The sequence below is a fragment of the Mus pahari genome, chromosome 21 (assembly GCF_900095145.1).
Source record: "Mus pahari chromosome 21, PAHARI_EIJ_v1.1, whole genome shotgun sequence".
Taxonomy (NCBI): domain Eukaryota; kingdom Metazoa; phylum Chordata; class Mammalia; order Rodentia; family Muridae; genus Mus; species Mus pahari.
This window is the reverse complement of record NC_034610.1, coordinates 23,617,637-23,635,227: the sequence shown is the minus strand read 5'-3', so window position 1 is coordinate 23,635,227 and position 17,591 is coordinate 23,617,637. Positions and strand designations below refer to the sequence as shown.

Genomic DNA, 17,591 nt, shown 5'->3' with positions numbered 1-17,591 from the left:
GAGTTCCAGGACAGCCAGGGTTATACAGAGAAACCCTATCTCAGAAAAAAAACAAAAACAAACAAACAAAAAAAGATGTTGAGGAGCACAGAGATATGCCACAATGTTTTTCTGTTTTTCTCTTTTCAGTTTTTCCAGACAGGGTGTCTCTGTGTATCCTGGAACTCACTCCGTAGACCATGCTGGTCTTGACTGAACTCAGAGATCCCCCTGCCTCTGCCTCCCAAGTTGGGACTAAGGGCGGGCACCATCATCATGCTTTTCTTGTCAGCTGCTCACAGCTCTTAGTCCAGAGCCTGGAGTTTAAACATTTGACACATGGCAGAAATGATTTGAAAATAAGAAAGGAAAATAAATCCAACATTATATAGCAGGTAGAACTCAGAGCCCAAATATGCAAGCCATTGGGATATCTCTGTGAGTATCCTAAGCTGACTTGACCATGCCCCTGCGACTACTGAAGGAATTAAAGCCCAATGGGGCACATCTTTAATCTCAGCACTCAGAAAGCAGAGGCAGGCAGATTTCTGTGAGCTTGAGGCTAGCCTGCTCTACAAAGCAAGAGGGGGTTCCAGGACTACACAACTGGGACTACACAGAGAAACTCTGTCTTGAAAAACAACAACATTGAAATGATTGGAATGTGGGTGTGCTTCTCATTGGTATAGTATGTGTAAAGACCTTGGTTGACCCTCAGCACTGAACACAAGCTTCAGGACCATCCCAAGCATTGTCAAACAAAGGGGGGGGGGGCTCCTCACTGGAAGATAAACGGGTTCAGCTTGCTCTCTGGTCAGTTATTCCCAAGCCAAGATAAGGAGCGAATCTCCTGATCAGGACGCATTGACAGCAAAGTGGTTGTCGGTCAGTCCTGCAAAGTTCACTAGTGGCCCTTTTCAGTTAAATAAATAAATTTTATATATATATATATATATATATATATATATCACAGTATGTGGGGCTCAGAGAACAACTTGTGGGAGCTGGTTCTCTCCTTATGGGATCCTGGGTGGTCAGGCTCGGCAGCAAGCACCTTTACCTCTGAGCCATCTTGTCAGCCCAGTGATAGGTCTTTCTAACCCCACCATAGGTTACCAGGCAACTCCTCCCACTAGGGAAGCCTCATTCCATCTGTAATTGGAGATGGAACCTTGGACCTCATTTCCCTAGCAGGCATCATTCCTAACCAAAACAAACAGGAAAACCCTAAGAGCAGGGTGTGGTCAGCTCAGCTCACTGGGCTACACCCTCTGCTGCCTCCCAGAGGTGCTGTGGGGCACCACAGTCTGCAGCCTCCACACCCCTTTCTACTGTCTCTTCCTGCCCCTCCACTCCCACCCAACCTGACCAAGGCCTTTATTCCTCCACCTTCCCCTCTTCCATGCCTCCAACCCTTCACCAAAGCTCATTCCCCATGAGCTGCTTTGGGTGTAGCCACCTCCAGGACAGGCTTGACTGGCTAGTCTCCACTTGCCTACACTGCTCTCCGCCCTGGTAATAGGGTACACTCCCCCCCCAACTTTAGATGGGTTTCAGCAGTGGGAGCCACTTCCGGAGAGCAGGGGAGGAGAAAGACACCGGGTGTTTGCTCCCCTGCTCCCCTGTGGTGCTTATCAAAGGGCACAGCTGAAGTTGTCAGAACAGAGCAGGGCACCAGCAGTCCCAGCAAGGCTCCCCCAGCCACCTATCCTCAACAGCCAATCAAAGAGATAAGTCAAGTGGAAACCAGAAAAGGGAAGATTCACTCAGTGTGGCCACACTGAAACGAGAAACAGAGAGGCCGGGCGACCCCCAAGTCTAAGCAGTCCAGGTCAGACTGTGGCCAGGTCAGAGTGTAACCAGGTTAGAGCGTGGCCCCACCCATCACTGGCCCAGTGCTGTCTGGGCTCCAATCTCTCCTACAAGGTTGTTAGGACCCTGTGAAAATGTTTTCCTGGGGAATAAATTCCCCCTCTAGCTGTTACCAGACTCCAGGAGGCTCCTTCTCCCAGCATAAGATTCCTGGGGAAATTCCAATTCCTTGGGGACTACTGTTTCAGTAATCGTGATGGGCACAGGGAGGGGCACAAGACTTTATCTCTCTGCCTCTCTGTGCACACACCCACACCCACTCCCAGGATTTCACGTAGCCCAAGCTGACCTCAGATGTGTTGTGTAGCTGAGGGCAACCTTGAATGGACGAGCCTGCTGCCTCTAGCTGCACATGCTGGGGTCACAGGCATGTGCCACCACACCAGGCTTATGGGGATGAAACCCAGAGCTCTATCTATGTACACTGGGAAATGATTAGGCTACGTTCCCAAGGAATGTCTTTAGCATATCTTTTTGTAACCAGGGGCCCTTTCTTACTATTACAGCTCTGTCCTGGATTGAGACAGAGGAGGGAAGGGAAGGAGCTGAGAGATTCTCCTACCCAGCTCTCTGGCGGACCCAGCCCTGTCAGCACCTGCTTCAGAGGGAGCATCCCATGTGTGTAGCTTCGTGAATCTTCTGCTGCTGACACCATAGCCCTGGCTTACTCTAGTGACGCCAGCAAACTAACATAGGCTTCCTCAGAGTTCTAGAGATGGCTTTTTCCCCTGTCCCTCTAGATCTGTGTGGGGTGAAAATTCAAGTTGATGCTGGGCCCTGGCCACCTCAGGCATCTCTTGTTGGCTTTCCTTGACCCTATCCGAACCTCCATCCCTCCATTGATTTATTTATCTTCTGTTATCCTTATGTTCACAAAACTATCACAAAGGCAAGAAAAGTGTCCTTTAGGGACCTCCATCTATGCAGTGAGACTTTCCTGTCAGCAGGAAGCATCTTGTATAGCTTTGGTTTCTTTGTTGCTAATGTTATCCAGTAGGATGGAGGGACGCCATAGGGGACTTGCCACTTTGGATTTAGTTTGTATTCTGTCATCTTCAAGATGAAAGAACGCAAGCCAGGCATGATGGCTTTTGCCTTAGTCTCAGCCCTGAATAGGCAGAGGCAGACTCTGTGAATTCAAGGCCAACTAAGGCTAGTTAGTAAGATCCTGAGTCAAAAGGCAAAAGAAAGAGATAGAAAAATGTAGCTGGGTGTGGTTGCGCACACACTTAGAACCCTAGTACTCCAGAAGCAGAGGCAGAAGGATCGCGGGGAGTTTGAGGACAGACTGGGTTTCATAGCCCTATCAGGACCCTATCTCAAGGGAGCAGAAACAAGGACAAGGACAGAGAGTGTTGGACTGGAGGACACGTGCCTTCAGGTTTAAGTGATCAAATTTAGAAACTGCCTCAGCCATGTTGGGGGAGACTACAAGAATTGCCTTTGCAAGTGTGTTACTTCAAGAGGAATGGGATGTTTTTCAGAAATTAAATTCTGACACCGCCCATGAGCAGCCAAAAATATGATGGCTTTTGCTGTCTGAATAATTTCAGACAAGTCTTAAAAAGACTTGCAGAAAAAGGGGGAGGAAGCACGTGGACCCAAGAGGCAATGGATACCCAAAAAAAGAAAAAAAAGAAGGGAAAGAAAGGAAGGAAGGAAGGAAGGAAGAAATAAAGAGAGAGAGAGAAAGAGCCACCACTCTTTGAGACAGGGTTTCAAGTAGCACAGGCTAGCCTTGAATGGCTATGTAGCCAAGGATAACCTCGGTCTTCTTGTCCTTCCCTCCCCAGGGCTGGGCTTACAGGCACATACCACCTCAATTCTATGTAACTCAGGTCATCCAGCTTGCTAGGCGACACCTCCTCAGCCCAACAGCTACTACTGTTGAATAATTTCCAGAGAGGTCAAGTCCAGAAAAGGCCACCTTTCTGAAGTGGTGGTGCAGAGAACAGGAAGGTATGAGGGTTTACTTATATAAACTAAGACGCAGGAGCCAGGAGGGTGGCAGAGCACGCCTTTAATCCCAGCACCTGGGAGGCAGAAGCTGGTGGATCTTGGAGTTCAAGGGCCAGCCTGGTCTATAGAGACATCCAAGGCTACACAGAGAAACCCTGTCTCGAAAAGGAGAAAAAAAAAAAAGCAGAAATGGAACCAGCTTTATTTACAATAGGAGATGAAGGTAGAAACTTACACGAACATTCATAAAAATTTCAGAAAAAGTCTGGAGACACAGACACAATACCCTAATTATGTTGAGGGAATAGGGAAAAACAGTGTGTGTGTGTGTGTGTGTGTGTGTGTGTGTGTGTGTGTGTGTGTGTTTATGTGTGTGTGAAGATGACCAATTCTGAAAAATCAGTTCAGTGACTTTTATACGGGCACTGGAAGAGATTCTGACCTGAGTTGTTCTTGCTGAACAGGTGGCCAGCAAGACTCGATGGGCAACGAGAGGTGACCAAGTCACCACACGCTGCAAGGGCTTTCCTTGCTGATGCAGCAAGCATTGGGAGTAGTCATGTGTGTGAGGCGGCTGGGGTCAGCACCTGAACCTGGCAGGCACTGTGAGCTGCCCTCCAGGATGCTGGGAACCAAAACTCCAGATCTCTACAGGAGCAGCAAGGGCCCTTAACCTCTGAACCATCTCTCCAGCCCCCTGATCATCATTTTACCCACCTACTCTAGGGGTTAGCTTGATCCTGAAAACCTGACCGGAGTCACCTAGCAATGAAGAAATGACAGGCATCCACACAAAGAAAAACTGGGATCCGGCAGGCTATGTTCATTAGGATGGAAGGCATCGCATCTACTATGTAACTGAAAACCAAAAGTGTTTATTTTTCACAGCCAGGGTTAGTTAGCTGGTCTCAGGGGAGATCTCTGTAAGGGAGCAGTCTCAGGGTATAAACACTGGGGTGGAGGAAGCTGTGCTTCAAGGTGATACTACCTCGTGGCTTTCTGTTGTTCCAGACACTGGTCAATCCTTAGTAAACCCTTGTACAACCAGAGGAAGGGAGGGCTGAGTCACACAAGTTGACTGCTTCCTTGCTGATATAGCTATTGTAAACTTGGAAAGTGTGTGTGTGTGTGTGTGTGTGTGTGTGTGTGTCTTTGCCATCCCTTTAAAAACTTCATCTGGGGAAGGCTTTGCTGTTTCCATGGGTCTGAGACATCAGGACCCTTGATATGGCTGGACCCATGTCAACAACAACACACAGTTACTCAGAATTTCATCGGCTCCCCCCAGCCAGGGGTGGGTTCCCCGGGCTAGCACAGTCTCATACTCTAGGACATCAGGTGTTTTCTGATCCTATTACCCGTTGAGTCCCAAGTTTAAAGTAGAAAGCAGTTTTCTTTGGCTAACAAGTACTGGCCTCTTTCACAATAAAGCCAGCAATGCCATCATTCAGGTTCTATACAGCAGACACTGTGATCTGAATCTCCAATTTAGCAAGCCCAACCTCCCACCCCTGCCTACTTCATACTCGCAGTCACTCTTGGCCCCAGTCTCCACCCACAGTTTTCCAGCCTGGGCCCTTTTGCTCAATTGATTTTTCTTTCAGGAATGCTTGACATCTCCTACCCCACCTATGAAAATCCTACACATTTCTCAACACCTACATCAAACCAAGCGTGGGGGCCCCCGCCCTGCTGGGATGGATTTGCCTGCTTTGCTAAGGAGGTTGTGCCTGGGCCCCCAGACTTGGTCTGTGCTCCTGTGTGTTCACCCTCCTTTCCCAACCAATTGATTACTGAGCTGTCTTCCCTCCTTCCCTCTAACCTCCTCCTCTTCCTCCTTTTTGCATGTATATGTGTGTTCCCCTGTGTGTGCAAACACAGTTGTGTGTGCTGCATGTATCCATGTGCCTGTGCCGGAGAAGGCCTGAGCTTTTACACAGGACATCTTCCTTAAGCATTCTCTACATTATTGAGGTAGGGTCTCTCGCTGAACCAGGAGCTTGCCAGCTCATTTAGCTTGCTCCAAGATCCTTTGTCTCCAGCATACCACCTCGCCTACCCAGCAGTTATACGGGTTCTGGGGATCCAAATGCTAAGCTAGAACTTTACCCATTGAGCCAACTCCCCAGCCCGAGTCCCACTTTTTATACAGCTGGGTTTTTGGAGCCCCTACCCTAGCCAGCTGGAATATAGACATATGCATGCCACTTGAAAAGGCTTCAGTGGACAATAAAGTTCATAAGTGGCTGTAGTTCCAAAGGTTATTTGTGGCTTCTTGTTCTCTTAAGGGCTTTTGTTTGTTTGTTTACTATTCTTTTCCTTTTTCTTTTTGGTTTTTCTAGGCAGGGTATCTTTGTGTAACAGTCCTGGCTGTCTTGAAACTCACTAGGTAGATCAGGCTGGCCTTGAACTCACAGAGATTCACCTGTCTCAGCTTTGCTACCATGGCCTGCTAAAGAATTATTTTTACATATATGCATTTGTGGGTTTGTGAAAGGGAGGGCAGTTGCCTACAGAAGCCAGGTGTCTATCGGATCCTCAGGAGCTGGAGTTACAGGTTACGTAAGCCCCAGGAGGTGGGTGCTGAGAACCCAACTCCAGGCCTCTGCAGGAATAGTATGTGCTCTTTTTTTTTTTTTTTTTTTTTTTTGGTTTTTCAAGACAGGGTTTCTCTGTATAGCCCTAGCTGACCTGGAACTCACTCTGTAGACCAGGCTGGCCTCGAACTCAGAAATCCGCCTGCCTCTGCCTCCCGAGTACTGGGATTAAAGGCATGCGCCACCACGCCCGGCATAGTATGTGCTCTTAACCACTCAGCCACCCCTCTAGCATCTGTTCACCAGGAAACATGGTCTCACTCTGTAGCCCAGATTGGCCTGGAACTCACTATATAGCTCAGCATGGCTTGAGACTTGCCTCAGCTTCCAGATTACTGGTTTGAACACTAACATCTGGTTTACCCAGTGACTTTGTAGCTGTATCCTGGGTATCAAGGACGACATCACCTTGTGCCAGGTTTCTCAGAACACAGTCCTACCTTTAAAACATGTGTGACTTAGCTTCACAACAGAGGTTTGCAAGCTGAGGCCTGGGCATGAAAAAAAATCATGTTCAAAAAAGATCTGGGCATGGAGAGATGGCTCAGCGGTTAAGGGTATTGACTGCTCTTCCAAAGGTCTTGAGTTTAATTCCCTGCTGGCTTATGCAATCTGTAATGAGATCTAATGTCTTCTTCTGGTGTATCTGAAGACGGCTACAGTGTAGTCACATCCATCCATCCATCCATCCATCCATCAATCAATCTTTGTCCAGGCATTGGTGGTATATTCCTTTAATACCAGCACTTGGGAGGCAGAGGCAGGGGGATTTCTGAGTTTGAGGCCAGTCTGAACCCTGTCTCAAAAATAAACAAACAAACAAAAAAACATAAAAAAGAAAACCACAAGCCGGGTGTGGTGGCGCACGCCTTTAATCCCAGCACTCGGGAGGCAGAGGCAGGGGGATTTCTGAGTTTGAGGCCAGCCTGAACCCTGTCTCAAAAATAAACAAACAAACAAAAAAACATAAAAAAGAAAACCACAAAAAGATCTAAAGGAGACTCTGAAACGCATGTAAAGTATACAATTCGCATTTTGAATTTCAGTGCCTGTTAGTAAATCTCCATAGCGGCACCCACAGTCTATGTTTTGGAAGAAATATTGGTGTCTAGAGAGCCTCATGTTCCTTCCCCATCTCTCTCAGAAATACCTGCTGATTCTACTTTACTATAGGGGTTTTGCCTGAATCATTGGGTTGGGACAGCAAGATTCGGCGCACACAATCCTTTCCAAGTTCTCATCTTTCTTCAGTGGGGATAATAACTACCTTGGCCTCAAGTTGACATCAGCATTTAATAAGATCATGCACTTGACAGTATGGAACCTGGTAAGTTCTACGATGAAGAGATAAGTTCTTCAAGGGGAAAACAGAATTCCCATTCACCCCCTTCCTTTAAAGTTTTCAACTTACAGCTTTAAAACTTGAACAGGAAGTTCCCTTTGGAAGTGTTTGCTTTTATTTTAAAAAACCTGTTTATAGGTGAGGGGTTGATGCATGTACCACGGGTCCTGTGTTCAAGTCAGAGAAAGACCTGTGGGAATCGGCCCTCTCCATTCAGGTTTGAATTCAGGTCCTCAAGGCACCTTTACTTGCTGAGATGTCTGCTGGTCCAGTTCCTTATTTTATTTTATTTTATTTTTTTTTGAGACAGGGTTTCTCTGTGTAGCTCTGGCTGTCCTGGAACTCACTCTGTAGACCAGGCTGGCCTCGAACTCAGAAGTCCTCCTGCCTCTGCCTCCCAAGTGCTAAGATTATAGCCGTGCGCCACCACTGCCCCGCTTCTGGTCCAGTTCTTATTGATTTATTTTGGGTCAGGGTCTCATTATATAGGCCTTGCTGGCCCAGACCCAAGGGGCCTGGAACTCATAAAGATACACCTGCTTCTGGAGTGCTGAGATTAAAGGCATAGGCTGCTGGTCCAAAGTTTTATCTTTAAAAGAGGACAGAGGCACACGTTTCCTCCCTCCAGCCTTTGTTCTGTGTGCATCCACATACAATTTAATTTCCCATTTTCTTTAATGTCTTAATTGGCCCGCACAACAGCTCAGAAAGGAACTGGGATGTTTGGGTTAAGCAGTTTTGCAGACCGGGAAACTGAGGCAATTCCCGACTAACTGCGGAGCCCCGCCTTTCCTCAGGAGGTAAGAACTTCTCCGTGCCGCGCGCTTTATGGCGGGGACACTAAAACCAGCTTCCCTTTCAGGATCCCTCGGTCCCTTGCCCTCCACTACTGTACACCCCGGAGCAGGTGGTAGGCTCCGTGTCCACCACGCAGGCGCGCGACGCCGTGTGGGGGCGTGGCCGGGCGGGCCCGGAGGCGGGGCCGGCGCGCGCCGGGAGGGAGAGCTGGGATTTGGGCCGCGGCGGGAGCCCGAGTCGGCGTCACTCGAGTGCGCAGGCGCCTGGCGGTTACCGGTCTCGCCATGGAGCGGAAAGGTGAGCGGCGGAGCGGCCTCCGCCACGAGGAGCCACGGCGGTCCCCGACTGGGCGCCGAGCGCTTCTCTGGCCGCTATCGCGGCCCCCTGAAGCGGCGTCACCCTCGCCGCTCGCCCCTCGGCTGCGGCGTCCTCGGGCGCCCGCCGTCTCCGCCCCTCGCTCCGCAGCCCCCAGGCCGGGGCGGCGAGGCCTCATGGCCGGCCCGAGCCTCTTCGGGCGCGCCGGGCCTAGCAGCCGCCGTGCGCCCCGAGCAACCCGCCCCGCGCTCGGCCCGCAGCCTCAGGCCCCGTCGCCCTGCGCGCTCGCGCCGCTCCCCGCCTCTCTCTTACATCGGCCCTTCATCCATCCCTCTCTCCCGCAGTGCTCGCGCTCCAGGCCCGAAAGAAAAGGACCAAGGCCAAGAAGGACAAAGCCCAAAGGAAGTGAGTCTCGTACCCCAACATCCCGCCCTTTGCGTCTCCTCCGGGACCTCCACCTCCTACCGGGTTGTGCGCCTAGGGCGCGCACGGGGTTCGGGCGGCTCCCCCCAACCCCTCCCCGCCACATGGCTTCTGGGCCGTTGTGTGATTCGCCCTCCGGGAACCATGTGGAAGGTAGCTGGGTCTCCAGGCTTGGGTCTGCTGGAACGACCCGGAGCCTGCCCGGCACCAGTCCCCAACTCCATCGGGGAGGCCCCAGTGCGGGCCGGCGGCCGGAGCTGGCAATCATTACCTGCCTGTCTGTGAACTCTGCTCTCCCTTCCGTGCTCCGCAGCGTCTTAACTTGCCTCCCACGTCTGTCCGCACGCAACGCCATCAGGAAATCGTTGAATGAATTTTCCCTGTTTACCCTTGGCCCTGCCAACCACATGACTCGCTTGGGTAGAGGAGGGCGGCGGGAGTCTTCCTCGCGCCTGATTAGTCTGCTTCCTAAGTCTGCGAGGCTCTGTGGCGTTGCAGTCCTCTCGGTGTTGCCGGCTGACTAAGTTATGCGCTACGGGCCGGCCGTACTATCAGGTGCTCAGAGCTGGAATGTCGGAGTAAAGTCGAGAGTCAAATCGCTGGTGCCGGTTGAGTGATTCTGGCTCGGTGGGCCTAGTGCTACACTTGCCTGATTTGGTGTGTGATAGTGGTTTTTGTGGTGTTGGGGGCGTGTGCACAAAAGAGTGCACAGTTTGATAAAAACGCTGGGTGGAGGCCTGTTCAAGTGAGCTTAGCTGCTACCACTCCCACCGCCGTCTTTGTTTTTTGAGATAGCCCTGGCTGACCTGGAACTCCCTTTGTAGACCAGGCTGGCCTTGAACTCTTGGAGATCCTCTTGTCTTTGGCTCTGAGACTCCTGGGATTAAGGGGCATGGCATGTGCCACCACTGCAGGCTCACTGCCAGTGATCTTAGAGGGTAGCTTTAAGAAGGGTCTTGTACTAACATTTAGTTGCAGAGGTTCCGCCGGGTGGACTTAGAGAGTTCTCTGTCCAGCACTCCATTTCACAGGAACTGTTTTCTGTGGTTTCCCATTTATTTGGTGTTTTGGATCATCAAGCTGGGTCTGCACTGATATACCACACATTAGAGGTCTTCCTGGGTCACCCTGCTGAGTGACTGTAAGGGTTGTGGGTGGTGGTGTTTTGGAGGCTCCTTGAAGTTTTTTGGGGGAGGACGTGCAATGACTTCTTTGAGTAGGATCAGAGTGATAAATGACTTCACCTCTTCTCCATTTTCTATTGTGTGTCTTTTTTTTTTTTTTTTTTTTTGTTAAGCAAGTGCTGAGGTGTGAGCAGATATGAGTGNAAATGACTTCACCTCTTCTCCATTTTCTATTGTGTGTTTTTTTTTTTTTTTTTTTTTTTGGTAAGCAAGTGCTGAGGTGTGAGCAGATATGAGTGCTCAGGTTCTTGGGATGGTTATCCATTTAGGGACTGTCTAGAACTAGGTTTGAATCCTCCATTGAATGGTTAATAGAAACGGCAGAGCCATCCTAGCAGCAGCTGGGATTTCAGCCCTCCTTGGGGAAGCCATGTTGAGTGTTTTACATTTTCTGATGGAAGGAGGAAATGGTTTTATTAATAACACTTAAAGGGTTTTTTTTTTCCCCTCTTTATTTTAATTTTGGTTTTTCTCCATGTAGCCTTGGCTGTCCTGGAACTGTCTTGGTGGTCTAGACATCTGCCTGCCTCTGCCTCTGGAGTACTGGGATTGAAGGCCTGTACTGTCACACTTGGTTTAAAAGGGTTTTGACAAGAGTCTCACTATGTAGCCTACGCTGGTCTTGAGCTTGGGGTGATCCTCCTGCCTCAGCCTTCACAGTGACACGATTACTGGTCTTGTGCCATCATACTCAGCTGGCTAATCACCTGTATTTTGGTCTGTCTGACGTAAGATACAGAATCTTATTTAGATAGTAGGGTGAATCAGACTGTCATGTGGCAGGTGAATATGTGTAGATCTTCACATACTTAGCAGATATTCAATGCTTCATATGGTCTAGGGTGAACATACACTGTGCATATGAATGCATATGTCAGAGATCAACATTAAGAAGTTAGCTCTGCCAAAAAAAAAAAAAAAAAAGCCGGGCGTGGTGGCGCACGCCTTTAGCCTTTAATCCCAGCACTCGGGAGGCAGAGGCAGGCTGATTTCTGAGTTCGAGGCCAGCCTGGTCTACAGAGTGAGTTCCAAGACAGCCAGGGGCTATACAGAGAAACCCTGTCTCGAAAAAGCAAAAAAAAAAAAAAAAAAAAAAAAAAAAAACAACAACAAAAGAAGTTAGCTCTGCTCTTCCCCGTGTAGGTTCCAGGCATTGACCTCGGGGCCTCAAGCCTGGTAGCAAGAGCCCAGAGCCACCGAGCCACCGCCTCGCCGGCCTGCATAGACTTGTTTTAAAGGCCGACAGGCATCCTTAGTGTCAGACGCTCGTCCGCTCACTTCTGCAGGTAACTTAAGAGTTGTCTGCGTTCTTAGTTCTTTCTGTTCTTACCCTTATTTTACTGAAAATAATCTTACTTCCCCCTTGTTTCTCCAACCGCTTTTCAAGTAGTTGAATTTTCTGATTAATTAATTTGGTAAGAGTTTTGTTTCAGAACCTGGGTAGTGGTGGCGCATACCTTTAATCCCAGCACTTGGGAAGCAGAGGCAGGCTAATTTCTGAGTTCGAGGCCAGCCTGGTCTACAGAGTGAGTTCCAGGACAACAAGGGCTACACAGAGAAACCTTGTCTCAAAAAACCAAAACCAAAACCAAAAAGCAAAAAAACCCAAAAGTTGTGTCAGGAGCCCCATCTGACCTAGGTAACTTGACTCTGTTCCTGACTGCATTCGTAAAAACTTTGCTATTTTTCCGACAAAGGTGGAGGTTCCCAAGCAGTTGTTCAGAAGGCCTGCCGTAGTTTGGTCTTGTGAGTAAGGCAGCTCTGATTGTGAGTTCTGATCGTAGGGCTGACTTGAACTCACATATCTACATTGAGTTACTCCTCAGCCATAGTGACAAGTGACAGGACTGAGCAGCACAAGAAAGTAGCGTTGACTAATACAGGCATAGAGACTTCTCAAGGGCTCCACTATAATACAGCCAGTGTGTGGCACTAAAGGAGTGGGTTGTCCCAATGCTGTAGATTGTCTATAAAACCAGAACCTAAGCACTTGGAGGAGGCTGCCAGGGCTCCTGCCTCCACAACACAGTCGCTTTGAGTCTTTGTGCTCTGGGGTTAAGGGAAGGTGACCTTGCCTAACTTGAACAATTTCTTCTCTACCCTACTGTTTTGATCCTTCTGTCCTTATGTTTTTGTTTATTTGTTTGTTTTGGGTGGGGGTGGTCAGGGAGAGATAGGTTCTCTATAGGCCTGGCTGTCCTGGAACTTACTGAGTAAATTAGGCTTTCCTTGACCACAAGCCTGCTTCTGTGCTGGGACTGGAGGTGTGTACCACCACACCCTAATAGAAAATAGACATTTTCTATTTATTCTGATGTTAACTAGTTGTGTAGTGATCAGTTTTGCTTTAAGCGATTAGAGATCTGTGAAGCTAGGACTGGGACCTGGGTTGGGCGTGCTCTGTAGCCACATACATGGCTAGATGGCAAGTCTTTGTTGTGTTGGGACAGATAACATAGAGCCTGAGGGGAGCGGCTTCTGTGTGTATCTGGGTGCATGGTGTCCACTGTGATGCACCTTGCCTGTGAGCCGCCTTCCTGTCTGCCCTAAGCTTATAGACTCCATGACTTTTAGGTGGGATGGGGTCCAGTACTGAACACTTGTGTCGATGGTTAGCTTGGGGTTAGCTGGGACTGCGCTTTTCACGCTGCTGTGATGAAATAACCTTGTAGTTGTTGTGCAGCTCTGATTGTGTGATTGAGCTGGGAAAATGCTCAGGCTCCAAGCTGGGAGCCTGAGCTTTTCTTTATTTCCTTTAGTATAAATTGCTGCACTGAAGCTTTATAAAGGAAGAATGCATAAAGGTTCCTAGCACTGTCTAGTAGAAAGTAGAGCCATTCATGTGCCCCCTGGAAGTTGGCGCTGTCAGCTCTATCTAGTGCACATGCTGCCTTCCTGTGTGTTTTACAGTTGGCTTTCTTGTTAAGTTTTACATGTGGAATGGGACGTGGCAGGTAGCCCGGGGAGGTCCAGGAAGTGGGCTGCTCTAGCTTCCTATCTGTTAGCAAACATGAGTTTTATTTGTGTATTTATTTACTTGGGTTTTGTTTCTTTGAGATAGTGGCCCTGGCTGTCCTGGAACTTGCTTTGTAGACCAGGCTGGCCTTGAACTCAGAAGAGATTCCTCTGCCTCTGCCTGCCAAGTGCTGGGACTAAAGGCGTGCGCCACTCAGCTCTTTATAAATGGAATATCCTTTGTCATGTTGAATAATTTATATTTCTCATCTACTTAAAGGCTGTTGAACTTACGTTTTTAACACAAAGTGATCCTCCTGCCCCCCATGTGGTTAATTATTTTCACTTCTGCCACTTACCTCGTTTGATTTTGTTTGTTTGTTTTTTGGTCTTTTTGTTTCTCCCTCTCCCCCTCTATTCCCCCCTCCTCTTCCAGAGCTGAGGACCAGACCTAGAGCCTTGTGCTTGCTAGGCCCACCCCCTGTTTTCACTTCTGAAGTTTTCATTGTTGACTTGTAATTTTAATTGTATGGGTTTATTAGATTTAAGTGTGTGCTTATGCTTTTAAATTGCATCTCAAGCTGGGTGTGGTGGCACACGCCTTTAATCCCAGCACTCGGGAGGCAGAGGCAGGCGGATTTCTGAGTTCAAGGCCAGCCTGGTCTACAGAGTGCTCCAGGACAGCCAGGACTATACAGAGAGACCCTGTCTCGACCCCCCCTCCCAAAAAAAAAAAATTGCATCTCAAGAACTCTTGTCAGAAGTGTTTCCTTATTTAGCAGGTTTATATGTTAGCACATTTTGCTTACATGGATGTTTCTACATGAGATCCAGGCTTGTCAAATTACCCGAAGCCCCAACCTGTTAAAATGCTAAAGTAAATAAGATTTTCTCCTTTTACAAGGAAAACAATGAAAAGTCACTAGCTAGAAACTGCATTTTGTAAAGTAACTGGATGTTACCACCTATCTGCTTCCAATGCAGTGCCAAATGTGGGTGCTCAGGTCTGTAGGTGGCACGCTACAGGGAGGCCCGCCCAGCACTGAGCTGGAGAGTATGTATTATTGTATTATGTAAGGGTGTTTTGCCTGCATTATATCTGCACATCATGTGCATTCACCCTTAGAGGCCAGAAAAAAGGGGTCAGATCCCCTGGAACTGGAGTTACAGATGGTTGTGAACCACCATATAGGTACTGGGAACCAAATCGAGGTCCTCTGCAAGAGCAGCCAGTGTTTAACTACTAAGCCACTTCTCCAGCTCCCTTCTAAAGGTAGCCTGTCTTTGAAACCTCAGGGAATCATTTGTGACCTCCAAAGCATACTCTTGGGCTTTTTTGTTTTGTTTTGTTTTGTTTGTTTGTTTGTTTGTTTTTTCGAGACAGGGTTTCTCTGTGTAGCCCTGGCTGTCCTAGAACTCTCACTCTGTAGACCAGGCTGGCCTCGAACTCAGAAATCCACCTACCTCTGCCTCCCGAGTGCTGGGATTAAAGGTGGGCGCCACCGCACCCGGCCTCCAAAGCATACTCTTAAATCAGCTCCTTGGCCTGAACGTCAGCTTCCCCTGTAGAGCCTCCATTTTGAATTATTCAGGTTAAAATCGAGCACTTCTTTCCTTAAATGTCACAATGCTATTAAAATAGTGTGTGCATACTTGTCCTTCACCCACTCAGCCCTCCTCTGTAGCCCATCTTGGCCACTATTCTATGAGGACATGGATTTTCTGGACAGTAGAGCCTTAATGGGAATCTGCACTTTGCCTGTGGAACTCCGATATAGGAGATGGTGGCTTCAGATACATGAGGGCTTCTTAGTTCCTCTCATGGGGAGTTGTGCACGCAGTGAAGCACACTCTCTTCTGTTCCTGGCTGCAGCTTCCATGTCTAGAAAAGTGCTGGCATAGCTGTGTACACTAAGAGTGAGTGAATGAATGTTTGCATATTCCCTTTCCTAATTCCTATACCTACTGCTACAGGTTGATTGCACACTGACTGTGTCTTAGGATTCTATTGCTATGAAGAAACACCGTGACCAAGACAACTCTTTGTTTTTCGAGACAGGGNGAACTCAGAAATCCGCCTGCCTCTGCCTCCCGAGTGCTGGGATTAAAGGCCTGCGCCACCAGGCCCGGCTCCCAAGACAACTCTTAACAAAGGAAAATATTTAGATGGGGCTGGCTTACATTTTCAGAGGTTCCAAGTATCATTACCATTGTGAGAAGCATGCAGGCAGACATGGTGCTGGAGCAGGAGCTGACCCAAAGGCAGCAGCAGGAGACTGTGCCACACACTTGGAGCTTGAGCACTGGGAGATCTCAAAGCCCGCCCCACAGTGACACTTCCTCAAACAAGGCCACGCCTCCAAGTAGTGCCACTACCTATGAGGTGGGCCAAGCATTCAAACAGGAGTCTGCAAGGGCCAAACCTATTGAACCACAACTTGATTATCACTTTTTCATAAATTTAGTGAGAGACAGGTATTTCTGCCTAAGATGACTGGGGCAGAGAACTTTATGTTTGTATTTTGAAATGGCTTCCTGTATCCCAGACTGACCTGAAAATTACATGCATCCATCATGCCTGGTTTTATGTGGTGTTAGGGATGGAATCCAGGACTTTGTACAGGTTAAGATCATTCTGTTAACCTGGCCATATCCTCAGGTCAACAGAGAAATTCATAAAGTGGACTTTGCCCAAGTTGTGGGGTTCTGATAAACTAGGACCAGGACTGCATCTTTTGAGCTGAGGCCCTGCCTGTAACACCGAGCCTCCCCTGCAGTTCTCCTGCATCTGCTTTCTAGCTACTGTTCTTTAGCAAACCTAGTCGTCGAAGTCTTCGTAAAAACACTACTCTTGAGAGCCCTGCTGATGGCTCAGCCCTCCTCATAGTCAGGCGCCATGGGGAAGCTAGGTGAGGGCAGAGCAGGATGGACTATGATAGACCTCACACTCGTCTACATGCTTTGTGTCAGACTCACACACTCACTGGGGGGGGGGTACCTAATGAGACCCTGTTTCAATAAAAGTGGGACAGAGCAGCTCAAGAGGAGAGCACAGGCTTCCTGCACAGTGCTGGTCTGGTCACACAGGGCATGACAGCCAGCAAAGTCAGGCCTTCCCTCCTGAGACCGCGATTCTGGGTGTGGGGAGGGAAAGTGCCGAGGAAAGAGTGAATGGGAGAGGAATTGTCAGAGGCATGTGCCAAAGCTGACTCCACACACACAGGCCTGTGTAGTGGAGTACAGAGAGATGGCTTTACTCACCAGTGAAGTGAAACTGGTAAGACATTGTGGGCAATGGCCACTGTGATTGATCCTCAGTTGAGTGTAATGTCTAATTGTCTTAGTTAGAGTTGTACTGCTGTGAACAGACACCATGACCAATGCAAGTCTTATACAGGACAACATTTCATTGGGGCTGGCTTACAGGTTCAGAGGTTCAGTCCATTATCATCAAGGCAGGAACATGGCAGCATCCAGGCAGGCATGGTGCAGGAGGAGCTGAGAGTTCTGCATCTTCAGCTGAAGGCTGCTAGGAGACGACTGGCTTCCAGGCAGCTAGGATGAGGGCTACTCCCACACCCACAGTGACATACCTACTCCAATAGTGCCACACCTTCTAATAGTGCCACTCCCTGGCCAAACATACACAAACCATCACACTAATATTTGTGATTGATTAAGGATTGTCTTGTTTTAAAGTATAGCTTGAGTCAGTGCATGCTTCCTGTGAAAACCTGTTTGGGCTGGGAAGATGGCTCAGCAGGTGAGGGCACTTATGCCATCCATGCTGTCCTGAGGTCTGTCCCCAGAGGGACCCAGCTCCTGAAAGCTGCCTTCTGATCTCCACACATCTGCCATGGATGTCCCCAGTCACACTTGGGTGTTGGCATACATACAAAAGAAAATATTGCTCATTTTTACATTCTGATAGGTGAAAAACAGCATCTCAGTATTTAAATTTCTTTGATTATGAGTGCCTATACTTTCTCATATTCAAACTAATTGCTGAAATTTTCTCTACCCTCCCTCTCTCTTCTCTCTCTCTCTCTCTCTCTCTCTCTCTCTCTCTCTCTATATATATATATATATATATATATATATATATATGGGTGTGTGGGTGTGTGTGAAGTGTAAAACTTAAGTTTTTGTCAGCACATGCATCTTTGA

At 48.5% G+C, this 17,591-nt stretch overlaps 1 protein-coding gene across 1 annotated transcript in view; it reads left to right on the top strand.

The window, feature by feature from the left end:
• Window positions 1–8,728: 8,728 nt before the first annotated feature.
• Srpk1 (SRSF protein kinase 1) overlaps window positions 8,729–17,591 on the top strand; it is a 35,429-nt gene continuing 26,566 nt past the window's right edge. Inside the window, exons 1-2 of the mRNA XM_021220920.1 lie at window positions 8,729–8,844; window positions 9,207–9,267. Coding sequence (XP_021076579.1) covers window positions 8,832–8,844; window positions 9,207–9,267 — 74 coding nt within the window. The 5' untranslated portion in view covers window positions 8,729–8,831. The remainder of the gene's footprint in view (window positions 8,845–9,206; window positions 9,268–17,591) is intronic.